The 24798-nt window shown below is 41.3% G+C and overlaps 2 protein-coding genes across 3 annotated transcripts in view; one reads left to right on the top strand and one right to left on the bottom strand.

The window, feature by feature from the left end:
- BOLL (boule RNA binding protein) overlaps positions 1 to 2425 on the bottom strand; it is an 88794-nt gene extending 86369 nt beyond the window's left edge. Inside the window, 1 exon segment of the mRNA XM_086347622.1 lies at positions 1637 to 2425. Coding sequence (XP_086203748.1) covers positions 1637 to 1657 — 21 coding nt within the window. The 5' untranslated portion in view covers positions 1658 to 2425.
- Positions 2084 to 24597, top strand: LOC147378077 (uncharacterized). 2 transcript variants are annotated; one of them, XM_086347724.1, is made up of 2 exons: positions 2084 to 2512; positions 24470 to 24597. In XM_086347724.1, exons 1-2 carry the CDS (start codon positions 2084 to 2086, stop codon positions 24482 to 24484), a joined length of 444 nt encoding a protein of 147 aa, XP_086203850.1. In that variant the 3' UTR covers positions 24485 to 24597. The 2 variants fall into 2 exon arrangements, with proteins under 2 accessions (XP_086203850.1, XP_086203842.1); XM_086347716.1 differs by lacking the exon at positions 24470 to 24597 and adding an exon at positions 9384 to 10431.
- Positions 24598 to 24798: the final 201 nt, after the last annotated feature.

Genomic DNA, 24798 nt, shown 5'->3' with positions numbered 1-24798 from the left:
ACATGAATGGAAGAGAACAAAGTGCTTTACTTCCAATCTTAAGAAATCCTCAACACGGAGGAAGGAAAAACACGAACTTTGTACATTCCATTCACATCATTCTTCTATTTTTAAGGTTCCTATTCTATTGTGGGTTCCAACTGTTTTTTTCTCCTTACCACTAATCACTTTCCAACACACTATGTAATTTATATTACGTTTGTCATCTCTTTCCACTATATTGTAATGTTCAAGAAAAGGGCTTTGCTTGTTTTGTTCACCGCAGTATCTAAGACCATATATAGCAGGTGTTCAATAAACGTTTGTTGAATAAAGAATAAATAATTTCTTCCTGCTCATGATACACCAACCTTTAGGTTGTGGGCTGAAGAATACAACATGAATAAAACCCTAGAAAATATTTTAATCTTGGCAGTAACAAGGCTCAAGTAGAGGCAATCTTTAAGTTCCTTAGAGACAGCGATTTATTGAGTTAATTCAGAATGCCTCAAATTCCGCCAGCAAAATTTTGCAAATGTATGAAAAGCACCTAGCTAGGTGCTGTTTTGGGGCAAGCAGTAAGTAAGGGTCCTTAGCTTAGTAAAACTTCTAGTACTAAAAAATTTAAAATTTCCTCCAAAGCAATGTGCCCCCACTGCCTCCTCCCCTGGAGAATTAACCTCGAAATTTATCATCTACTCTGCCAATGAAGAGAAGAGGAAAGAGACGGGCTAACCGTCGCAGTGAAGGACTCTGCGCTCCTTCCCCTCCGAGGCCAGCAAGCCGAGGTGCTGGAGGAAATGGCCGCAGCAACAACTTCCTCAGGGTCTCTCAAGTCATCGTGAACTGGAGCACCGATTCGAGGATCCACCCCCTCCCCACCAAAGTGCGGGAGGGAAAAGAAGGCTAGCCAGCGAGAAATTTTGTCCCGCAAACCCGCCAGAAGCAGTGGCGGGAATCCTCAACGGCACAGACCCAGACGCTGGCCTCGTGCGTAGCAGGGCCCCGCGGGCATCTCGTGGCACTCGCTGATTGGCTGCCGGCGGGCACGGGGTTAGGCGCGACGGCACGTTGCCGCAGCCCCTCGGGCCTACTCGGTCTCCCACCCCTCCCCCACCCGGCCCAGACTGGCTTGGGCGCGAGTGTCAAAGTCCGACCTGTGCCCAGGTGCCCCATATAACCCACACTCGCCCTCCCCCAACCCCCACCCCCAGCCAGGTCTCTCAGGACTTCTGGTTTCCACTGACCGGTCGGGAAGAGGAGGGGATGGCCACCTGGTCAACTCCTCATATGGGCAGCTAGGTTGAGTCTGGCTGGAGTGAGCGTCAAAGACGCAGCCGAACCTACTTTCGGCGGGAAAGCTGGTTCTCTAGCCCGAACCCAGCCTGGTGCACAGGACCCGGTCACCCACGCTTCCCGGAACCTCCCAGCCAGTCTACACCAGTCCAGGTCGGGCGTCGCACCTGCCCGACCCCACTACACAACCCGACGGGGCCTATCTTCATGGCGGTCGATGAGGCGCCCTGTCCACGCTTCTTGCTGACCATATAGCGAGCTCTAGACTCGTCCTTCCAGCCCCTCACAGACGGCGCCCACGTTGCTCCTTCTCCCCGCTATCCCGGGGCCCAGGACTCTGGGCCCTGACCGCCGTACTCACCGCCCCGGACTCGGTCTCCATCTTCCTCTCTGCTCTTCAAAAGCTAGAGGGAAAGGCACAGAAACCTACAGTTCGTAAGCACCTTCACACCCAGGAAGCAACACCACGCTTCCCGACGGAGACTTTCTCCCCCTGGCGGCTACGGCGGCGGTGGCAGCTGCAAGGGCGCAGACTCGAACCCAGGGTCTGAACCTACCACCCGCGGGGATAGGGAGGGGCAGACGACGTAGCCTCGGGAGGCGGGTGGCGGTGCCGGCGGGCGCCGCAAGCCCGGGAGGGGCGCGGGCGGGCAGGTTTCGGTCGTGGCCCGTGGTCGCCGAGCTGGGCCGTCTCAGGGGTAGAGCGTGCAGCAGGTCGGGGCGGGCGTGAGGTGAGCGGATCGAGTGCTCTATTCTCAAGCCACTCTCGTCTGCTTTCGGACGGCTGGGGAAGAGACAGCGAACGGCTATGCAGAACTCCATGCACCACACGCCTTTCCCTCTCTTCCCCTTTGGGGAAAGTTGGCTTCTAGGACTGGTGGGTTTTCGAGAGGTGGCGGTGCGTTTAGAGGCTTTACTAAGGTGCAAGAAGCCGGTTGACGGGCGACTTCGTAAGGCTGGTGCGGGGAGAGGAGGCCAGTTTGCAGAGTTAAAGCCTGACCCCCGGGGCCTGACGCGCCAAACTCGGGGGCTCCGGAGAAGCCGCAGACGCCTCGGCGCACCTGTTGTCGCCGTCACTCATCCCCGCCGAGCGGGCGGGGCGGCGCGGGCCGCTTGGCCGGGAACCGCCGCGCCGCCCCGTCCGAGCTCCGGCGTCAACCTTAGGCCCGCGCCCGCTGAGCACAGCCCGGCCGTCGCACAGCCGGCCAGCGATGGATCTACCTGCGCGCTTCCAGGGGTGAGGACTGTGCCACTTGGCTGGAGCGGCTCTATTTCCTTTGAAAGAAGTCTGCTTTGTAAAAAGTCTTTCTGAAAAGTAGCTGCGATTTATGCATCAATACATATGTCATCAACTTCACATACTTTACTTATGTATATAAATATATATAACCAATTTTAAACAATCACAACTCGGTAAACTTCTGTAATGATCATGGTGGTTATGGCACTATGATTATGGTTAAGCAATTTGGTCAAGATCTAAAGCGATAGATTTCAGTGTCTGATCGCAGGTCATGATTTAATCACATTGCCATATTTTAAAGAATGAGCAAAAACTGTTAAAAATTACATCAGTAATGACTTTTGTACTATTATAAAAGTTTGACTTTAGTTTACTTTCAAGATAAAGTGTTAAAATTATTATGTATTTAAGTTTTAATCTTTGGTGCAGCAGGAGAGCATTCTTGCCTGGAGAATCCTCATGGACAGAGGAGCTTGGTGGGCTATAGTCCATGGGGTCTCAAAGAGTGGAACACTAGTGAAGCGACTTAGCATGCACTTTGATGCCAGGCCCAGTGCTTTACAATCAGTATCATTTAATCATTTCATTCTCCAGCAGCCCTTCAGTTGGATTCACCTGTTATTTTCGTGTGTGTGTGTGTGTGTGTGTGTGTAAAGTCACTCAGTCCTGTCTGACTCTTTGTGACCCTATGGACTGTAGCTTGCTAGGCTCCTCAGTCCATGAGATTCTCCAGGCAAGAATACTGGAGTAGATTGCCATGCCCTCCTCTATCTTCATATTACTGGTGAGCAAATGGAGATTTGGAGGTTAAGCAATTTGGTCAATATCTAAAGTGATGGATTTAACTAGGGGTGTCTCTGATAGCAGGTCATAATTTAACCATATTGACATACTTTAAAGAATTAGCAAAAACTGTTAAAAATTACATCAGTAATGGCTTTTGTCGGAGAAGGCAATGGCACCCCACTCCAGTACTCTTGCCTGGAAAATCCCATGGACAGAGGAGCCTGGTAGGCTGCAGTCCATGGGGTCGCTAAGAGTCAGGCACGACTGAGTGACTTCCCTTTCACTTTTCACTTTCATGCATTGGAGACGGAAATGGCAACCCACTCCCGTGTTCTTGCCTTGAGAATCCCAGGGACGGGGCAGCCTGGCGGGCTGCCGTCTATGGGGTCGCACAGAGTCAGACATGACTGAAGCGACTTAGCAGCAGCAATGGCTTTTGTATTGTATATGTATGAAAGTTTGACTTTTGTTTTATTTACTACAAGATAAAGTGTTAAATTATTATGGATTTAAGTTTTAATCTGTTCAGATGTTTAGCTTTTCATATTATTTACCACAAATAAGGCTTCACTGGTGGCTCAGAGGATAAAGCGTCTGCCTGCAATGCAGGAGACCCGGGTTTGATCCCTAGGTTGGGAAGATCCCCTGGAGAAGGAAATTGCAACACACTCCAGTGTTCTTGCCTGGAGAATACCATGGACAGAGGATCCTGGTGGGCTACAGTCCATGGGGTCGCAAAGAGTCGGACACGACTGAGCGACTTCACACACACCACAAATAAAATGGGAAACAATTTTTTTTCATTGACTACAGTACAGCTACAGCATCCTAAAAGTCATTATATGTTTGTGCATACAATTTAAGCTCATTTTTGCAGGTTTTAGTTTCTGTAGAAACAGAGATTATAAACCTATTAAAAAGTAAAACTCATTCCAGAGCAGAATAATTTTGCTGTTCAATACTGTTAGAACTGATCTTTGGGCATTTTTTCATGGTAGTAATGATGAGTTTAAGTAGATATTACTGCCATCTCTTTTGCCCAAGTCTCTTTTGACTAACAACACATTTTTGAAGACTGTATTCACTGTAATAGGTGTTCAGTCTGTGACATACATTAGGGAACACTGTATTTCAATACCCATGTCAGGTTCTAGGAGAATATACTGAATTTGCAGTATAGTAATTCTTTGTTCTGCTTCTAAGTTGTTTAGTCCTTAGAGCAAAAAGAATATTTTAAAACTTGAATAAAACATACACAATTATACAGGTCAACTTAGTACATATTTATAGAGTTCCTGTATGTTCAAGAACATAAATGACTTAGAAGAACAACAAGATCAAACCTCTGTCCTTGACATACTTTCAATCTAGAAAGAGAGAAAAGACTATTACTATAATTGCAAAAAATTATATTTAATACACTTATAATAAATAGGATAAATACAGAATAGGATAAGTGGTATATGAATTATGATCCAAGGCCTGTGGAAACACAGAGCACAGTGTCCAGAGCTGGGAAGGGGCACCAACAAAGCTGAAATGATGGTCTGAATGGGAAGGTGAAGAAAGCCCCTGTCATGTGTGCAGCACCAGGCAAGGCACGTTATTTTTAAATCTTCTCAGTTACCATGCTTTATCTGGCAGTCTGAGCCTTAGAGAGACTCTACATTGCCAGAAAGTGGTGGATGTGGTTTTCAATTTGACTTCATTGCCCATGCACAGTGCACTTTGCCATATTTACACCATAGTATCAGGGACTTGGGCTTCCCAGGTAGCTCAGTGGTAAAGAATCTGCCTGCCAAGCAGGAGACTCAGGTTCAGTCCCTGGGTCAGAAGATCCCCCAGAGCAGGAAATGGCAACCCACTTTAGTGTTCATGCCTGGAAAATCCTGTGGACAGAGGAACCTGGTGGGCTATAGTCCATGGGTCACAAAAGAGTCAGATATGACTTAAGTGACTAAACAATAATATTGGAGGATAATTGTTTTATACTGTTGTGTTGGTTTCTGCCATACATCAACATGAATCAGCCATAGGTATACATGTGTCTCCTCCTTCTTGAACCTCCCTCCCATCTCCACCCCATCCCACCCCTCTAGATTTTCACAGAGCACTCGGTTGAGCTCCCTGTGTCACATAGCAAATTCCCACTGGCTATCTGTTTAACATATGGTGATTTATTTATTTATTTATTTTAATTTAAAATTTATTTATTTTAATTAGAGGCTAATTACTTTACAATATTGTATTGGTTTTGCCATACATCAACATGAATCTGCCACGGGTGTACACGTGTTCCCAATCCTGAACCCCCCTCCCACCTCCCACCCCATACCATCCCTCTGGGTCGTCCCAGTGCACCAGCCCCAAGCATCCTGTATCCTGCATTGAACCTGGACTGGTGATTCATTTCTTATATGATATTATGCATGTTTCAATGCCATTCTCCCCAATCATCCCCCCTCTTCTCCTACAGAGTCCAAAAGACTGTTCTATACATCTGCTGTCTCTCGTACAGGGTTATTGTTACCATCTTTCTAAATTCCATATATATGTGTCAGTATACTGTATTGGTGTTTTTCTTTCTGGCTTACTTCACTGTATAATACGCTCCAGTTTCATCGACCTCATTAGAACTGATTCAAATGTATTCTTTTTAATGGCTGAGTAATACTCCATTGTGTATATGTACCACAGCTTTCTTATCCATTCATCTGCTGATGGACATCTAGGTTGCTTCCATGTCCTGGCTATTATAAACAGTGCTGTGATGAACATTGGGGTACACGTGTCTCTTTCAATTCTGGTTTCCTCGGTGTGTATGCTCAGCAGTGGGATTGCTGGGTCGTATGGCAGTTCTATTTCCAGTTTTTTAAGGAATCTCCACACTGTTCTCCATAGTGGCTGTACTAGTTTGCATTCCCACCAACAGTGTAAGAGGGTTCCCTTTTCTCCATATCCTCTCCAGCATTTATTGCTTGTAGACTTTTGGATAGCAGCCATTCTGACTGGCGTGAAATGGTACCTCATTGTGGTTTTGATTTGCATTTCTCTGATAATGAGTGATGTTGAGCATCTTTTCATGTGTTTGTTAGCCATCTGTATGTCTTCTTTGGAGAAATATCTATTTAGTTCTTTGGCCCATTTTTTGATTGGGTCGTTTATTTTTCTGGAATTGAGCTGTAGGAGTTGCTTGTATATTTTTGAGATTAGTTGTTTGTCAGTTGCTTCATTTGCTATTATTTTCTCCCATTCTGAAGGCTGTCTTTTCATCTTGCTTATAGTTTCCTTTGTTGTGCAGAAGCTTTTAAGTTTAATTAGATCCCATTTGTTTATTTTTGCTTTTATTTCCAATATTCTAGGAGGTGGGTCATAGAGGATCCTGCTGTGATTTATGTTGGAGAGTGTTTTGCCTATGTTCTCCTCTAAGAGTTTTATAGTTTCTGGTCTTATGTTTAGATCTTTAATCCATTTTGAGTTTATTTTGGTGTATGGTGTTAGAAAGTGTTCTAGTTTCATTCTTTTACAAGTGGTTGACCAGTTTTCCCAGCACCACTTAACATATGGTGATTTAAATGTTTCAATGCTATTTTCTTGGTTCGTCCCACCCTTTCCTTCTCCCACTGTGTCGGCAAGACTGTTTTCTATGTCTGCGTCTCCACTGCTGCTCTGCAAATAGGTTAAGCAGTACCATCTTTCTAGATTCCATATATATGAGTTAATTACAATATTTATCTTTCTCTTTCTGACTTACTTCACTCTGTATAATAGGCTCTAGGGTCATCTACCTCATTAGAACTGAGTGAAATGTGTTCCTTTTTATGGCTGAGTAATATTCCTTTATGTGTATATACCACTATTTCTTTATCCATTCATCTTTCTATGGACATCTAGATTACTACCATGTGCTAGCTATTGTAAATAGTGCTGTAATGAATATTGGGATACATGTATCTTTTTCAATTATGATTTTCTCAGGGTATATGCCCAGTAGTGGGATTGTTGGTCATTTTAGTCCTAGTTTTTAAATAAATCTCCATACTATTCTCCATAGTGGGCTGTATCCAATTTACCTTCCCACCAACAGTGCAAGAGGGTTCCTTTTTCTCCATACCCTCTCCAATATTTGTTGTTGTTTTGTTGTTTAGTTGCTCAGTCGTGTCTGACTCTTTGTAATCCCATGGAGTACAGCGCGCCAGCCTTCCTGTCCTTCACCATCCCCCAGAGTTTGCTGAAACTCATGTCCATTGAGTTGGTGATGCCATCCAACCATCTCATCCTCTGTTGTCCCCTTCTTCTCCTGTCTTCAGTCTTTCCCAGCATGAGGGTCTTCTCCAGTGAGTCGGTTCTTTGCATCAGGTGGCCAAAGTATTGGAGCTTCAGCTTCAGCATCAGTCTTTCCAGTGAATATTCAGAGTTGATTTTCTTTAGGATTGACTAGTTTTGTCTCCTTTCAGTCCAAGGGACTCTCAAGAATCTTCTCAAATGCCACAGTCCTCCAATATTTAATTGGAAGATAATTGCTTTACAATATTGTCCCTTTATTTTACCCCCAACCTGCTCTCACTTCCTGACCAGTAACTTTGCTGGTTTTTATCCTCTTTCCATTTTTATGTTATTCTTGGATTTGAACTGTAGGGAAGGAGAAAGTTTTCCTTGACCTTCTTTAGGGTCTTTGGTTGGGTCTGAAAATTAAACTGACAAAGACAAGTTAACAGAAGAAAAACATACACATTTTATTGAATTTTCACATGTACATAGGAACCTTCAGAAGAGAATGAAGACTAGGAAGTAATGAGAACAGGAAACTTGCATACCTTTTAGACAAACAATAAATTTGTGAGGAATTTACAAGACAAAAGGGTTTGGGCTAGGGAGAGTAAATGATGAAGAAGAAACTAGGAAGATTAGTTTAACAAAATTTGTTTGCAGATTCTTCTGGGCTGATAGGGGATTTATTTTCTTTCTTTAGGCTTTTTCTACATTTACTGGTTCTTAATTGCTTCCAAATAAAAATTGTATGTCAAAGAGACATATTTTGGGGTGATGTGTTCTGGTTTCCTTCAAATGCATGCAATATTTTCACAACTACAATAATGCCACCTCTTAATGCATTTTTCTTACATCGTAAGCATCTTGGCAATATGTCATGTCATATCCCTAGTGTCCTTCTCTCCTTGACATTTCAAACATCTCTGTATTACATTGTTGAATTGTCACTGTTCTACTCTCCTTCAGCAACTACATTGGTTTGAGTAACAGGCAGCTGTTGCCTTGGTGCATACCTAAGGCAGACCACCACATACTATTGTGTAGATTCTTCAGTGCATAAGAATTCTGGCCAAAAATGTGAAGAGGCTTGATATACAGCCCTTGCTACTCCTTTCACATCATCAGTTAGCCATAGTGCCCCATCCATTCAATGGGAGAGCTTTTTCCTAATTCATAAAAAGGTGCTGAGTGGGCCAGTTGCAGCCATGCCTAAACAGAGCTCCTGTATTATAAGATAGTATCAGGAAATGCTGGTTTATGTTCATCATGTTTTACTATCACATTCTCAGACATAAGTAACTGCTTGACATTTGGTAAAATTTTCAGCTAGGTAAGTGCTTCAAGTTGAGTTCCTCAGGAAACAGATTCTGAGATTTGCATGCAGATTTTTGGGGACCTGTGCTTGAGAACAGCACCTGAGAAGAGTGAAGGAAACAGAACTGGGCAAAGAAGTTGAATTGTGATGTTGAAACAGAGTCCTCAGCAATCCTAGGATGACTTTCTAAGTTGTCCCCAATGACCAGAATTCCCTCTTAACCCTGTACTCTATTGTCTATAGTCGCTGGATGCAGGCTGCTCCCAGAGTGGACCTGACTGGACATGATGGTTCTCTTCAGCTGAGAGCAGTTTCTGGACAGGGGCATAGTTGAGAACAACCCACACTCACAACACCTGGTGGAACAAAGGGCTCAGTACTGAAGTGGATTTGGCATACCACAGCATATGCTAAAGTAGCTTCATAACCACTGAGTGACTTTTTCTCCACAATGGGATTAATCAGGTTACCACTATTTGCTTTTGGTTGCAGGAACACCTGATAGAAACAGAATGCTGCTGCTGCTGCTGCTAAGTCGCTTCAGTCGTGTCCGACTCTGTGCGACCCCATAGACGGCAGCCCACCAGGCTCCTCTGTCCCTGGGATTCTCCAGGCAAGAACACTGTAGTGGGTTGCCATTTCCTTCTCCATTGGATGAAAGTGAAAAGTGAAAGTGAAGTTGCTCAGTCATGTCCGACTCTTCGCGACCCCATGGACTGTAGCCTACCAGGCTCCTCCGTCCATGGGATTTTCCAGGCAAGAGTACTGGAGTGGGTTGCCATTTCCTTCTCCAGATAGAAACAGAATAATCCCAGGAAAAATTCAAGCTTTTTTCTTAGTGCACCTCAGAGATTGCAGTGAATACCAGGAACATAGATCCAGTAAACGAAAATTGTCTGAAAATACAGGTTGCAAGTTGTATTTAATGACTGTAGGCTTGAAAATATAAGTTTGTCCTCTGTTGGTTCCATGTTCAAGAAAATATCTGTATTGGTTATGATGGGGCAACATAATTAAAAAGCAAAACCTTCTTGCAACCCAGAAAACGTTTCCTCAAAGGTGAAATTTACTGAATACGCGTGAAACTTGTGGTACCACATTGGTACCAATGTGTACCAATGGACAGACAATCCACCCATGAGAGACTGCAAAGACAGAAAGTAATCTTACCCCCTTATATAGTCAACAGGTACAACCTGTTACATCACACACAGTTCATCACAGCTTTACCCAATAATTGGAGTGACTATCTTATTGGCTTTATCCAGAAGAAAAAGAAACTGCTTATATCTTTGTAACAGGAGGTACTTTTGCAAACTACAGCAAAGCAACCATCAAACTTGGGCTCTTACCTTACTGAAACTGGGAGATAGTGGAGCTGTAACCCTTGAAATTTGAATTTCCAATTCACAGCTCAGAAATGTACTTGAGGAAACATTTCTGAGTTGTGAGACTGGCAAGAGACTTATTTAGCTATGAAACAGATTTACATATGTTTGGAAAGCATGGAGAAAGAAATTCTGAAAGAAAAAAGGAAAAAGGGAGAAGTCTCTTCCCTAATTTTCAATAAGGAGAGTTAAGCCTCATTTTTATTTTGTATTTGCTATCTCACTATATATGTGGATGTGTTTAAGGCCGGGTCTCCTTAAAATGCTGAAAATTTTTAGAGACAACAAGAATTCAAAGCCATCTGCATATCAAAATGTCAAAAAGTTTTTTGGGCTGACTTCTTGTCAGATATATGGTCATTGTTTTTAACCTCTTACTATGAGCAATGATGTCCTTGTATTGAACAGGAGAAGGGTGTTCACCAGAATTATCTTTAAGATGCGTTCCAGGAATGTTTTAAGCCACCCATCCATTTTGGGTTAGTTGAACTTAAAACTAAGCAATATTATTTTAAAATTTATTTAACTGGATTTATGTACCAGGCAATGAGTTGGCACCGTCAACGTCTCCAAGTTCTGGAACTCCCAGTCATCAGACGTCTTTCACCCACATAAGGATCAAATGATGGTGCCAGTGCAATCTGCACATTAATGTTGGCAAGGCTTGATTTACTTTGTATTTGATTTAGATAAGTATAAGTCCTAGTATTTTCTTCCTACATCCTCAGAGGACCATTGCTCTAATTCAGTAGTTTAAGAAAAATGTATTGAATGCTTGTTTTGTATCATCATAGGGTTAAGTTTGAAACATACAAAAATGAATAAGATGAATTTTGCAGTCTAAAGTAGAAGGCAGACACACTTAAAGACATGTATCAATGCAGGATAGTAGGTGCCAAACATATTAATGGAGGATAAAGTGTAAGTTGTAGGTTTTGGAAAGGCTTCTTGGAAAGGAAGCATGATGAGTTTGAGGTGCAAGAGGTTTATTGGAAAATAACACAGTAGAAGAAAAAAGGAGGATCAGGAGGTAGGTCTACCTCCTATCTGGCAGGAGGAGACCAGATATAGACCTAAAAAAATCTCAACCAGCCATGGGGCAGCTCTGGAGCAATGACTGCCTGTTGGAAGAGTTCTGTCATGGTGAAAATGTCCAGGGCCATCGGCTGGAGATGGCCCAAAGAAAAGAAGCACTTGTCCTCAGCTATCAATGCCTCACTCAGTCATTGGCAAGGGGCTTCCTCAAGAACAAGACCATGGATCAGAAGTTGGTGGACCCTGAGTAACTGGACATCTGAAGGCTATCAGTGAACCACACATTTTGTAGCTGGAAAGTGAGTCCTTTATTGAAGAAGAATCTGAGTGTGGCATCTCTGTTTGACATCTAACTTACACACTGAGAAGAAAAAGGCATTCAATCCAATAGAAAATTAGGCAAAGCACATGTATAGACAGTTCACTAAAGATTAAGTCCACATGGCCAAGAAACATTTGAAATGATGTTTAAATATGAAAAGTGCAAATTAAGATAACAATGGAATATAATTTTGTACCATAAGAGGCAGAAATTAATGAGAGCTACAATACCCATTGGAATGGAATATAAAGTGCTGTTATTCTTTGGAAAATCTATCTGACATTATCTATTAACATGATAAAATACATATACCCTTAGACTCAAAATTCTACTCCTGGGAATCTATCTTATGGAAATGAAATGATTAATTCATAAAGACATGGGTACAAAAATGATTGTTACAATGTTGTTTATAGTGATGAAGAATTAGAAACAAATACCCACAAAAGGGCAATGCCTGAATTAATTATGATATATACATACCATGGACAATCTTGCATCTATTTAACAGAATGAATTTGTAGATACTGAGGAAGCAGTGGTAGGATCCTTACAAGGTATTATTGAGTGAGAAAAGGAAATTTCAAATGAGTATGTATAAAAATATCTCCCCTTGCTTTTTTGTGATCCAAAAAATGATAAAATTTATATGTGTATATCTACAAATATGAATGTAAATCCAAGCTGGAAAGATGCATACTAGATTGCTAATTTATCTTGCAAGGAGTGGGAGGATTGGGTAGGTGGAGGAGAAGAGAAATGTGCAAGACAGGTAAAAGAAGATTAAAAAATTGTACCAAAACATTCATACGATCACATTTATGCTATTATTTCTAAATTTCTTAAGAAAGGCAAAATACAGCTTGCAGGAAAGAAATAAGAATATGTCACAGAAATGGAAATAACCATACAAATTTTATTGAAATATACAACATTTTTTAGTTTTGCAGATTTAATAGATGCCAAGAATGTTTATTTGTTACATAGATCAAACAGTATCGGCCAAATGAGCCAACAGCATGAAAAGAATAGGGCTTTGATAAACTTATGTGTCTGTATCACTCAGGAGTTTAGATTCTACTGTAGTAACAAATGGCCTCCAAATCTGAGGGACTTATGACAAAGGTTGCTTTCTTGCTCATGTTTCATGTTCATTGCAGATTGACTTCAGCTCCTGCTCCATGCCAGTTTCAAGATTCAGCCTTTACTGCTGAACCACTGGGGAACCCGTGATAAGTACATACTAGCTATAAAACTTCTATACACAAAGTGTTCTTCTACTCGTCTTTCACTGACCTAAGCAAGTCACATGGCTGAGCCTCCTGTGAATGGGATGAGGCTGTATTAATGCTCCCACAGGGAAGGATCAGTGACCATCTCCCGAAATAGGATGATCTGCTCTATGACAAAGAGTATTAATGAAGTATTTGTATGTGATCATACTAATGAATGTTATTAATGATTGGCGAGTTAAGGGAATTAATGATGAGAAAAAAGAGAAAATATTTTTTATAATTCAGTAGGTGCTTGTTTCTCATCCACAGGTAAGAAACACATCTTTTTTATTTTCATTTAGTTTCAATCACAGATCACAGACTATTTTTTATATTTTCAAAACACAAACTAAAATTCTTTTAATTTGTATTGTGCATATAGGAAGAATTAAGGTAGATGGAATGGTAAAATGCTATTTTATACACATACTTTATTTTTCTGAAGTTTAGAATTCACAGCAATATGTTTATCAAACATTAGAAAAGTATTCCTTTCTTTAGAAACGAGAGTCTGAAAGTAATAGTGTTTCGTACTTTTTGTTCAGAGTTTAAGTATGTACTCATAAAGAATCTTCCAAATAAATTCTCTCTGCAGCTATGAATTTAGTTATTGAAAAATCATTTTGGCTAGGAGAGACTTTAAAGAAAACTCTGTAACCTCTTACTACAGTAATTATAGTATTATACTATGTTTGTTGCTTGTTATCTCATTTTACAGTTTAAATTAAATTTTAGTCCTTTGCTATTGCTCAATATTTCAGGTGATTCTTTTAACATGTTTTCCCCTCTAATCTTTTGAAAACAGTTGTGACATTATCTGAACAGTTTCACCAGTACATTTTATATAGAAGAGAGAATGGCAAAATTCCCAAGTGCAGTGCAACAGCTGTTGCTCCTCCACTGTGGGTTAAGGGTAGAGGTGTTGTATCCATGGTGACCTATGTGAGTCAAAGAGGGTGGGAACTATGAGATTCTCACAGGGGATAATGACAGAGCAAATGCTAGCAGTTGAGCTTTCACTAGACATTTGGCTTCAAGCAAATTTTTTTCTTTATTTTTAATTGAAGGTTAATTGCAATGTTGTGTTTGATTCTGGCATATATCAACATGGATCAGCCATAGGTGTACATATATTCTCTCTTTCTCAAGTGGATTTTTAAAAAGCAATGTATTCACATTCTAAGTTCCTCATTTTTATAAAGCACATAAGCTTGTGCTAAACCAAAGAGCTATACACCTGAAAACTTAATTGAAATGAAAGTGTTTACAAAAGACAGCATACTTTTACTCTTGTTTTATATTTTAATTTAGAACATGCATTATAACTTTCTGCTTATTTAAATATTGTACTCTGCTTCTTCCTCCCAAAAGATTTGAGGTAGGATATAACAAAGACATAATAAGATTAATAAAATAAGTATAACAGTAATATATCATCAGTTCAGTTCAGTCACTCAGCGGTGTCCAACTCTTTTTGACCCATGGACTGCAGCACACCAGGCTTCCCTGTCCATCACCAACTCCTGGAGTTTACTCAAATTCATGTCCATTGAGTCGGTGATGCCATCCAACCATCTCACCCTCTGTTTTCCCCTTCTCTTCCTGCATTCAATCTTTCCCAGCATCAGGGTCTTTTCAGATGAGTCAGTTGTTCGCATCAGGTGGCTAAAGTATTGAAGCTTCAGCTTCAGCATTAGTCCTTCCAATGAATATTCAGGATTGACTTCATTTAGGACTGACTGGTTTGATTTCTTTGCAGTCCAAGGAACTGTCAAGAGTCTTCTCCAAAACCACAGTTCAAAAGCATTAATTCTTTCGCCCTCAGCTTTCTTTATGGTCCAGCTGTTACATCCATACATGACTACTGGAAAAACCATAGCTTTGGCTAAACGGACCTTTGTCGGGAAACTAATGTCTCTGATTTTAATATGGTGTCTATGTTTGTCATAGCTTTTCTTCCAAGGAGCAAATGTTTTTTAATTTCATGGCTACAGTCACCATTCACAGTGATTTTGGAGCCCAAGAAAATAAATTCTTTCACTGTTTCCATTGTTTCCCCATCTATTTGCCATGAAGTGATGGGACCAGATGCCATGATGATCTTAGTTTTTTGAATGTTGAGTTTTAAGCCAACTTTTTCACTTTCCCCTTTCACTTTCATCAAGAGAGTCTTTAGTTCCTCTTGCTCTCTGTCATAAGGGTGGTATCATCTGCATATCTGAGGTTATTGATATTTCTCCCTGCAATCTTGATTTCAGCTTGTGCTTCATCCATCCTGGCATTTCGCACGATCTATTCTGCATATAAGTTAAATAAGCAAGGTGACAATATACAGCCTTGATGTACCCCTTTCCCAATTTGGAACCAGTCCATTGTTCCACGTCCGGTTCTAACTGTTGCTTCTTGACCTGCATGTAGATTTCTCAGGAGGCAGGTAAGGTGGTCTGGTATTCCCTTCTCTAAGAATTTTCCACAGTTTGTTGTGATTCACACAGTCAAAGGTTTTGGCATAGTCAATAAAACAGAAGTAGCTGTTTTTCTGGAACACTCTTGCTTTTTCTGTGATCCAGTGGATGTTGGCAATTTGATCTCCGCCTTTTCTAAATCCAGCTTGAACATCTGGAAATTCTCGGTTCACATACTATAGAAAATTAGCTTGGAGAATTTTGAGTGTTACTTTGCTAAGGTATGTGAGATGAGTGCACTTGCGTGGTAGTTTGAACATTCTTTGGCATTGCCTTTCTTTGGGATTGGAATGAAAACTGACTTTTTCCAGTCCGGTGCCCACTGCTGAGTTTTCCAAATTTGCTGGCATATTGAGTGCAGCACTTTCACAGCATCATCTTTTAGGATTTGAAATAGCTCAACTGGAATTCCATCACCTCCACTAGCTTTGTTCATAGTGATTTTTCGTAAGATCCACTTGACTTCACATTCCAGGATGTCTGGCTCTAGATGAGTGATCACACCATTGTGGTTATCTGGGTCATGATAATCTTTTTTTGTATCATTCTTCTGTGTATTCTTGCCACCTCTTTTTAATATCTTCTGCTTCTGATAGGTCCATACCATTTCTGTCCTTTATTGTGTCCAAAGGAAAAGAGTATAAAGAAATACGACTCTATATTTTCTTCCAGTGAGTCCTATGATACTAACAAGCTTGAATAAACTTCACATCTTGGTGAAATTGAAGGAAGAACCCCTACCACATGCAAATAAATTAGATTTAGGTGGGAGAGAGAAGAAGCCTACCCTTTGTTCATTCCTACATGGCAAGTGTCAGACATCAGGAGTGTGTTTGATTTGAAGAGGCCTATATTATAAAATCATACATAGAAAAGTCTCAAGTTGTTAAATAAAATAGGTAAAAGAAGAGATACAAGTCTTCCCAGGGGCATCATTGGTGCCATTCTGGTGATAATTTCTGTAAATGCCTTTGTGGCTTCTGTATCAGTAGGGAACATAACTACAACCTGAGCTCCAACTCTAGGATCCATGTCAAAGTAAGTTAATACATAGGAAATAAATCAACACTGTCTATTTTTAAATGACCTCTGCCCTGATCATAGAGGCTGTTCCCAGATGATTGGCCTGTGGCTCCTGATAGTGTACTTTAGCCTCAGAATCTACATGGAGTGATTCCTGAGGGAGTGTGCTATTGGACAAACACCTGGGCATTCTGTTCTCCTGCAGGTAAAAAAGGTTTTCCAACACCTGGATGAAATAGCAGCCATCAGACCCTGAAGAATATTGGCTGTAATTAGTGATGTCTTAAATATTGATATTTATTGCCTTTCAGTACCTGGAAGATTTATTAAACTGGCGAATTTAGACCTATCATAAACAATTTGCAACTGATTTTTTTTTTTCCTGCTGTGAGGCTTGCAGGATCTCAGTTCTTCAACCAGGGATTGTACCGAGGACCAAGGCAGTGAAAGTGTAGAATACTAACCACTAGGCCACTAGGGAGCTCTCATTTTTGTAGTACTGTTATTATGAAATGGAGTATCCTTGTACTTAGAAATAAAATTAGTTGATTTTTATGTTTTAATTACTAAAATATAAGGGATGAAGGAATGCCTGTCAAGAAAAGGAAAATCTTGAATTTTAAGAGGTTATATTAAGTTTTGATTATCTTTTATTGACTTAGCATGTATTTTGCTGCTGTTATTTAGTTGCTCAGTCATGTCTGACTCTGTGACCCCATGCTGCTGCCGCCACTGCTGCTGCTAAGTCGCTTCAGTCGTGTCCGACTCTGTGCGACCCCATAAATGCAGCCCACCAGGCTCCCCTGTCCCTGGGATGCTCCAGGCAAGAACACGGGAGTGGGTTGCCATTTCCTTCTCCAGTGCTTGAAAGTGAAAAGTGAAAGTGAAGTCGCTCAGTTGTGTCCGACTCTTAGTGACTCCATGGACTGTAGCTTACCAGGCTCCTCTGTCTTTGTTACCTTCAGGCAAGAATACTGGAGTGGGTTGTCATCTCCTTCTCCAGGGGATCTTCCCAAACCAGAGATCGAACCCATATCTCCTGCATTGGCAGGCAGATTCTTTATCACTGAGCCATCTGGAAAACTAACATCTATTTGCTCTACCATAATAGTTTCCCTACAAATTACCCTACAAATCGCTTTTTTTCTAACAAATCTAAATGATTAACATGTATTGGGGAATTCTGTAACTGAATATAAAGATATATGTGGCTTATTTGAAAATGTTGTACTTGTATTTCAGTGCATCTTTGTTGTTGTTCAGTCGCTAAGTTGTGCCCGACTCTGCGACCCCATGGACTGCAACATGCCAGGCTTCCCTGTCTTTCACTATCTCCTTGACTTTGCTAAAATTCATTTTCGTTGAATCAGTGATGTCATCCAACCATCTCATCCTCTGTCATCCCCTTCTCCTTTTGCCCTCAATCTTTCCTAGCATCAGGGTCTTTTCCAATGAGTCGACTCTGGAGAAAGGAAAAGATATACCGAACTGAGTGCACTGTTCCAGAGAATAGCAAGGAGAGATAAGAAAGCTTCTTATGTGAACAAGGCAAAGAAATAGAATGGGAAAGACTAGAGATTTTTCCAATAAAATCGGAGATACCAAGGGAATATTTCATGCAAAGATGGGCACAATAAAGGACAGAAACAGTAAGGACCTAACAGAAGCAGAAGAGATTAAGAAGAGGAGGCAAGAATACACAGGGGAACTGTACAAAAAAGGTCTTAATGACCCGGGTAACCATGATGCTGTGGTCACTCACCTAGAGCCAGACATCCTGGAGTGTGAAGTCAAATGGGTCTTAGGAAGCATTACTATGAACAAAGTTAGTAAAGGTGATGAAATTCTAGTTCAGCTATTTAAAATCCTAAAATGCTGATATTAAGAGAAGAGGTAATTGTGCCTAATGTGAGTGGTTCCAGATTTGAAGGAGTGGTTCTTCAGAATAGGTAAAGTCTCTAGGACCATCACGAGACTTGTATGCTAGGAGACCCTTGTGTAGTAGGAAGAACCACAAGCTTTAAAGTCGTCTGGGACTCCTATCCTGGTTCTGTCACTCTGAGCAAGTGAATTGACTCTTTTGACCCTTAGTTTCCTTATCTATAGAGTGGAGAGAAGATTTCTTCATTGAGGATTATCTGGTCCATATTAACAGAAAGAAATTATAAGTTCTCCTTCCAAATGTGATTTCTTGGTAATGTATGGAAAGTCTTACTATTCTCACTGGATTTTTCTTAGGCCCACAGTTCTGGAGTGGCTAACCTGAACTAGAAGGACTACCTTGACATATCTGGTCTTTGATTCTGGGCTTGGTATTTTCAGGTTTGCTGGATCTGGCTAGGTTCCCATCAGTTTTTCAGTCCAATTCTCGATTTCATGTTACTCCAGTTTATTCTAATTTTGCCACTGCTTGTTTCGGATCTGCTCTGATTTTTGCCCTAGAATGGAATTCTAGGATCCTTAATGATAAGAAGTTCTTAGTGACAGAGCCATTTTTCTTTATCAGAAGCAGTTGTTTTATTCAGTGAGAGGACTGCAAAGGTGAAGATTCTGTCCACAAGTATTTACTAAACACTTTGTACCAGGCATGGTTCTGGGAGCTAGAAATACAGCGATGAATAAAATAGGTCTTAATGCACATGAAGATTGTATTGTGGGGCAGAGACAGGAGGGCAGCGTGACAGACTATATAGAGAAACAATTCCCTGGACAGGACTGTTTATTTACAGTAATAAAATCTTATGAGAAAACAAAACTGAGTAATATGCATAACATAGTATGTGTGTGAGATTGAAGGGGCAACTTGAAATTTGTGGTTAGAGAAGGCTTCTCTGAGGTGGTGATGTTTGAACTGACAATTTATGATTCTTATTCACATCCCTTCCGCCATTCCCTCCCACTCAGCTTCCAATTTGCCCATCAAGTGATTGTCACGTTACTTGGTGAAAGATTGGATGGCAGGAGTTGTGAGTGATAGTAAAAGTGAGTGATAGTGCAGAGTTTTCTTTTTTTAATGAAGGTGTAGGAATGTGGCTATGGTTGCTGACCTAAACGAACCTGGTTAACCTTTCTCTCAGTCTTGCCAGTGGGGCCACAGAGTAGAATCTGTGCCTGGGTAGGAGCAGGTTCAATGGAGAGTTCTTTTTAGTTTTTAACTGAAAATATGAATATCAGGAGAAGCCTTCTGAGCTTATGCTAGAGGACCACAGAGTGAAATCGGCTAGATCAAGGTCCAACTGTATTCTCACAGCATAATATATAGACAACAGTCTTTATGAACAGATGCTCAGAGCAGAGATTCAGAAGTGTGTGTATGTGCATGTTTGCCTTCACATGAGGCTAAGACAGAATGCTGTTAAGGGAGAAAAGAGATGAGAATAACTGGACATTATCTAGTTGAAACAAGAAAAATTTTGTACACTGCTTGCTGTACTTTCTAGTTTATTTTTTTTGAAGATCACTGACTATAAAAATTAGTAGAGTGACACTAATTTTGATATCAAAAATATTATTAAGGTCATATACACAAATGATTTACATCAGAAATCCCTGGAAATATATTAATATTGTAGAACAAGACAGAGATAACCACAGTTTTACATTTCTCAGGACAACCCCAAAATGGAATTTTTATTAGGGAAACAGAAAGATGAAGCTCTGAAAGCAACTGTAAAAGACTCAAATGAAACATAATAATACTTGAATATCAAAGAAAGACAGTGATAGCTTAAAATAGGGTATATTTGTGAGTATGTCAGTGAAGTTGCTCAGTCGTGTCTGACTCTTTGCAATCCCATGGATTGTAGCCTACCAGGCTCCTCCACCCATGGAATTTTCCAGGTAAGAGTACTGGAGTGGGTTGCCATTTCCTTATTCAGTTTGTGAGTATAGCAAGTAACAATATTTCTTATGAAGGCAAAGGACATGTATGATCATTTTATGAGCTTTCCTGGTAGCTCAGTTGGTAAACAATACTGCCTGCAGTGCAGGAGACTCCGGTTCGATTTTTGGGTCAGGAAGATCCCCTGGAGAAGGAAATGGCAACTCTAGTGTTCTTGCCTGGAAAATCTTATGGCTCGAGGAGCCTGGAGGGCTATAGTCCATGGGGTCACAAGAGTTGGCTACAGCTTAGTGACTAAACCACCACCACCATGATCGTTTTAAATGTGGGTGGCCCTTTTACGTCCTTCCTTTAGTCTGTGGATTATAAGGGCAGTTCAGTTCAGTTGCTCAGTCGTGTCTGACTCTTTGCGACCCCATGGACTGCAGGACACCAGGCTTCCTTGTCCATCACCAACTCCCGGAGCTTACTCAAACTCATGTCTGTCGAGTGAGTGATGCCATCCAACCATCTCATCCTCTTTTGTTCCCTTCTCCTCCTGCCCTCAATCTTTCCCAGCATCAGGGTCTTTTCAAATGAGTCAGTTCTTCGCATCAGGTGGCCAAAGGATTGGAGTTTCAGCTTCAGCATCAGTCCTTCCAATGAATATTCAGGACTGATCTCCTTTAGGATGGACTGGTTTGATTTCCTTGCAGTCCAAGGGACTCTCAAGAGTCTTCTCCAACACCACAGTTCAAAAGCATCAATTCTTTGGTGCTCAGCTTTCTTTATAGTTCAACTCTCACATCCATACATGGGTTATAAGGGCAGATCGGTTGAAAGGAAACATTGAATTTTCTCTCCTGTATTTTTCATCTGAGAAAAAAAGGAAAAATCCATTGCTTTTATGATGCAGTTCTCAGAATCTCACTAGAGGGTGGTGTTGATCTATAACCAGAGGTTGCTAATCTGGTACATTCATTAGTAGGCTGCATTTATATTTAAAGAAAAGGTAAAATGAAGCCTTCTCAGTCTTCCCTAAAAGTTGGTAAATGTCAAGTCTGAAAACTCCCAAGGGCCTCATCCAGTTCTGGCTTCTTGCAGCCCCAGAGGAGCCAGATAAAGTAGTGAAGAGATTACTGGAGGAGTTAAGTGGCAGATTCTAATTTCAGCTCCTGCTAACTAGTAGACAAGAAATTAAAGCTTTCTGGGCCTTCTTCTCATTTGGGGGGAAAAAAAAAAAAAGGCCTGTGCTAGATGATCTCTACATCTCCTTGTATCTCTGAAATTCTGATATTCTAACACATTCTGAGTCTAAAGGCTGCAGAATTTCTCCTGTTCTTGGTCAAAGGAACAAGTAACATCGCAAATTATAAAATTATTAATAATTAAAAATAACAATGTTATAAATGAGATTTAACATAGATTCTAATATTCAGTTCAGTTTAGTTCAGTTGCTCAGTCGTGTCTGACTCTTTGTGACCCCATGAATTGCAGCACGCCAGGCCTCTCTGTCTAACACCAACTGCTGGAGTCCACCCAAACCCATGTCCATTGAGTCAGTGATGCCATACAGCCATCTCATCCTCTGTCATCCCCTTCTCCTCCTGCCCCCAATCTTTCCCAGCATCAGGGTCTTTTCCAGTGAGTCAGCTCTTCTCATCAGGTGGCCAAAGGATTGGAGTTTCAGCTTCAACATCAGTCCTTCCAATGAACACACAGGACTGATCTCCTTTAGGATGAACTGGTTGGATCTCCTTGCAGTCCAAGGGACTCGAAGAGTCTTCTCCAACACCACAGTTCAAAAGCATCAATTCTTCGGTGCTCAGCTTTCTTTATAGTCTAACTCTCACATCCATACATGACCACAGGAAAAACCATAGCCTTGACTAGATGGACCTTTGTTGGCAAAGTAATGTCTCTGCTTTTTAATATGCTGTCTAGGTTGGTCATAACTTTTCTTCCAAGGAGTAAGCATCTTTTAATTTCATGGCTGCAGTCACCATCTGCAGTGATCTTGGAGTCCAGAAAAATAGTCAGCCACTGTTTCCACTGTTTCCCCATCTATTTGCCATGAAGTGATGAGACCAGATGCCATGATCTTAGTTTTCTGAGTGTTGAGTTTAAGCCAACTTTTTCACTCTCCTCTTTCACTTTCATCAAGAGGCTCTTTAGTTCTTCTTCACTTTCTGCCATAAGGGTGGTGTCATCTGCATATCTGAGGTTATTGATATTTCTCCCAGCAATCTTGATTCCAGCTTGTGCTTCTTCCAGCCCAGTGTTTCTCATGATGTACTCTGCATATAATTTAAATAAGCAGGGTGACAATATATAGCCTTGACGTACTCTTTTTCCTATTTGGAACGAGTCTGTTGTTCCATGTCCAGTTCTAACTGTTGCTTCCTGACCTGCATACAGGTTTCTCAGGAGGCAGGTCAGGTGGTCTGGTATTCCCATCTCTTTCAGAATTTTCCACAGTTAATTGTGATCCACACAGTCAAAAGCTTTGGCATTGTCAATAAAGCAGAAATAGATGTTTTTCTGGAACTCTCTTGCTTTTTTGATGATCCAGCAGATGTTGGCAATTTGATCTCTGGTTCCTCTGCCTTTTCTAAAACCAGCTTGAACACCTGGAAGTTCATGGGTCACATATTGCTGAAGCCTGGCTTGGAGAATTTTGAGCATTACTTTACTAGTGTGTGAGATGAGTGCAACTGTGTGGTAGTTTGAGCATTCTTTGGCATTGTCTTTCTTTGGGATTGGAATGAAAACTGACCTTTTCCAGTCCTGTGGCCACTGCTGAGTTTTCCAAATTTGCTGGCATATTGAATGCAGCACTTCCACAGCATCATCTTTCAGGATTTGAAATAGCTCAACTGGAATTCCGTCACCTCCACTAGCTTTGTTTGTAGTGATGCAGAAAGGCTTTTTTTTTTTTTTTTAAACTTTACAATATTGTATTAGTTTTGCCAAATATTGAAATGAATCCGCCACAGGTATACCTGTGTTCCCCATCCTGAACCCTCCTCCCTCCTCCCTCCCCATACCCTCCCTCTGGGTCATCCCAGTGTACCAGCCCCAAGCAGCCAGTATAGTGCATCGAACCTGGACTGGCGACTCGTTTCATACATGATATTATACATGTTTCAATGCCATTCTCCCAAATCTCCCCACCCTCTCCCTCTCCCACAGAGTCCATAAGACTGATCTATACATCAGTGTCTCTTTTGCTGTCTCGTACACAGGGTTATTGTTACCATCTTTCTAAATTCCATATATATGCGTTAGTATACTGTATTGGTGTTTTTCTTTCTGGCTTACTTCACTCTGTATAATAGGTTCCAGTTTCATCCATCTCATTAGAACTGATTCAAATGTATTCTTTTTAATGGCTGAGTAATACTCCATTGTGTATATGTGCCACAGCTTTCTTATCCATTCATCTGCTGATGGGCATCTAGGTTGCTTCCATGTCCTGGCTATTATAAACAGTGCTGCGATGAATATTGGGGTACACGTGTCTCTTTCCCTTCTGGTTTCCTCAGTGTGTATGCCCAGCAGTGGGATTGCTGGATCATAAGGCAGTTCTATTTCCAGTTTTTTAAGGAATCTCCACACTGTTCTCCATAGTGGCTGTACTAGTTTGCATTCCCACCAACAGTGTAAGAGAGTTCCCTTTTCTCCACACCCTCTCCAGCATTTATTGCTTGTAGACTTATACCAAATCTTACTAGGGAATCTCAGAGCCATCCTTTTTTCATCTATCGGAGAATTCTGTGGATAATTTCTGTGCCTTAATGAATCATTCAAGGATATCTCTTGCTTGCTAACTTGCTGGAAATGAGCAAAATATGTTTACATAGGATTATCTAGAGAGAGGAAGTTGAACCATTCATTATCAAGTGTTTTGGGATAGAGATTAAATCCCTTACCTCACCTTGCACTTAGCCAACATGCATCCTATATGTCTTTTCATACTGCTCATGGGGACGACAGAGGACGAGATGGTTGGGTGGCATCACTGACTCAATGGATATGAATTTGAGCAAGCTCCTGGAAAGGGTGAAGGGCAGTGAAGCTTGGTGTGCTGGAGTCCGTGGGGCCGCAAAGAGTCGGACACCTTTGAGTGACTGAACAATAACAAATCCTGTATTTGGTTTGTGAGGAGTCATTCTTTACATGGATTTAGTTGGTTCTGTTTCCTATTACCCTCATGTTATCTAATTCCCTTTCCTTGTCATTTATTAACAGTGCAGAGTGAACTGAAGATTTTTACATGGAACCTGAAGCAAATTATCCAACAACAGGGTTCCAGTAAACCCTGGTTTATCTCTGCATGGACTTAACTTCTAAAGGTGAGAGTCTGCAGTTAACCCCTGATGGTTTGAACTCACCTCAAAGGCACTGACAGTAACACTCAATACCCCATTTCTTCCAAATTGCTTTGTTTGCAAATGAAGGTTTCTTTTCCCCTCCCCTCTCCCCCACCCCCCGATTTTGTTGCATCTCCAGGGTCGTGTCGAACATCTGAACTTCTCAAAATGTATGCACACGCGAGCGTGCTCTCACACCCCACTCGA

This window comes from Bos grunniens, chromosome 2 (assembly GCF_055505025.1).
Source record: "Bos grunniens cultivar Pamir isolate PY7600 chromosome 2, Bosgru_T2T1.0, whole genome shotgun sequence".
Lineage (NCBI taxonomy): Eukaryota > Metazoa > Chordata > Mammalia > Artiodactyla > Bovidae > Bos > Bos grunniens.
This window is presented reverse-complemented; position numbering and strand designations above follow the sequence as displayed.

Coding starts and splice junctions, on each gene's coding strand:
- LOC147378077 (XM_086347716.1), top strand. CDS start 2,084: ATGCAGAACTCCATGCACCACACGCCTTTCCCTCTCTTCCCCTTTGGG. Junction 2,513..9,383: donor CTACCTGCGCGCTTCCAGGG/GTGAGGACTGTG, acceptor TTTTGGTTGCAG/GAACACCTGATAGAAACAGA.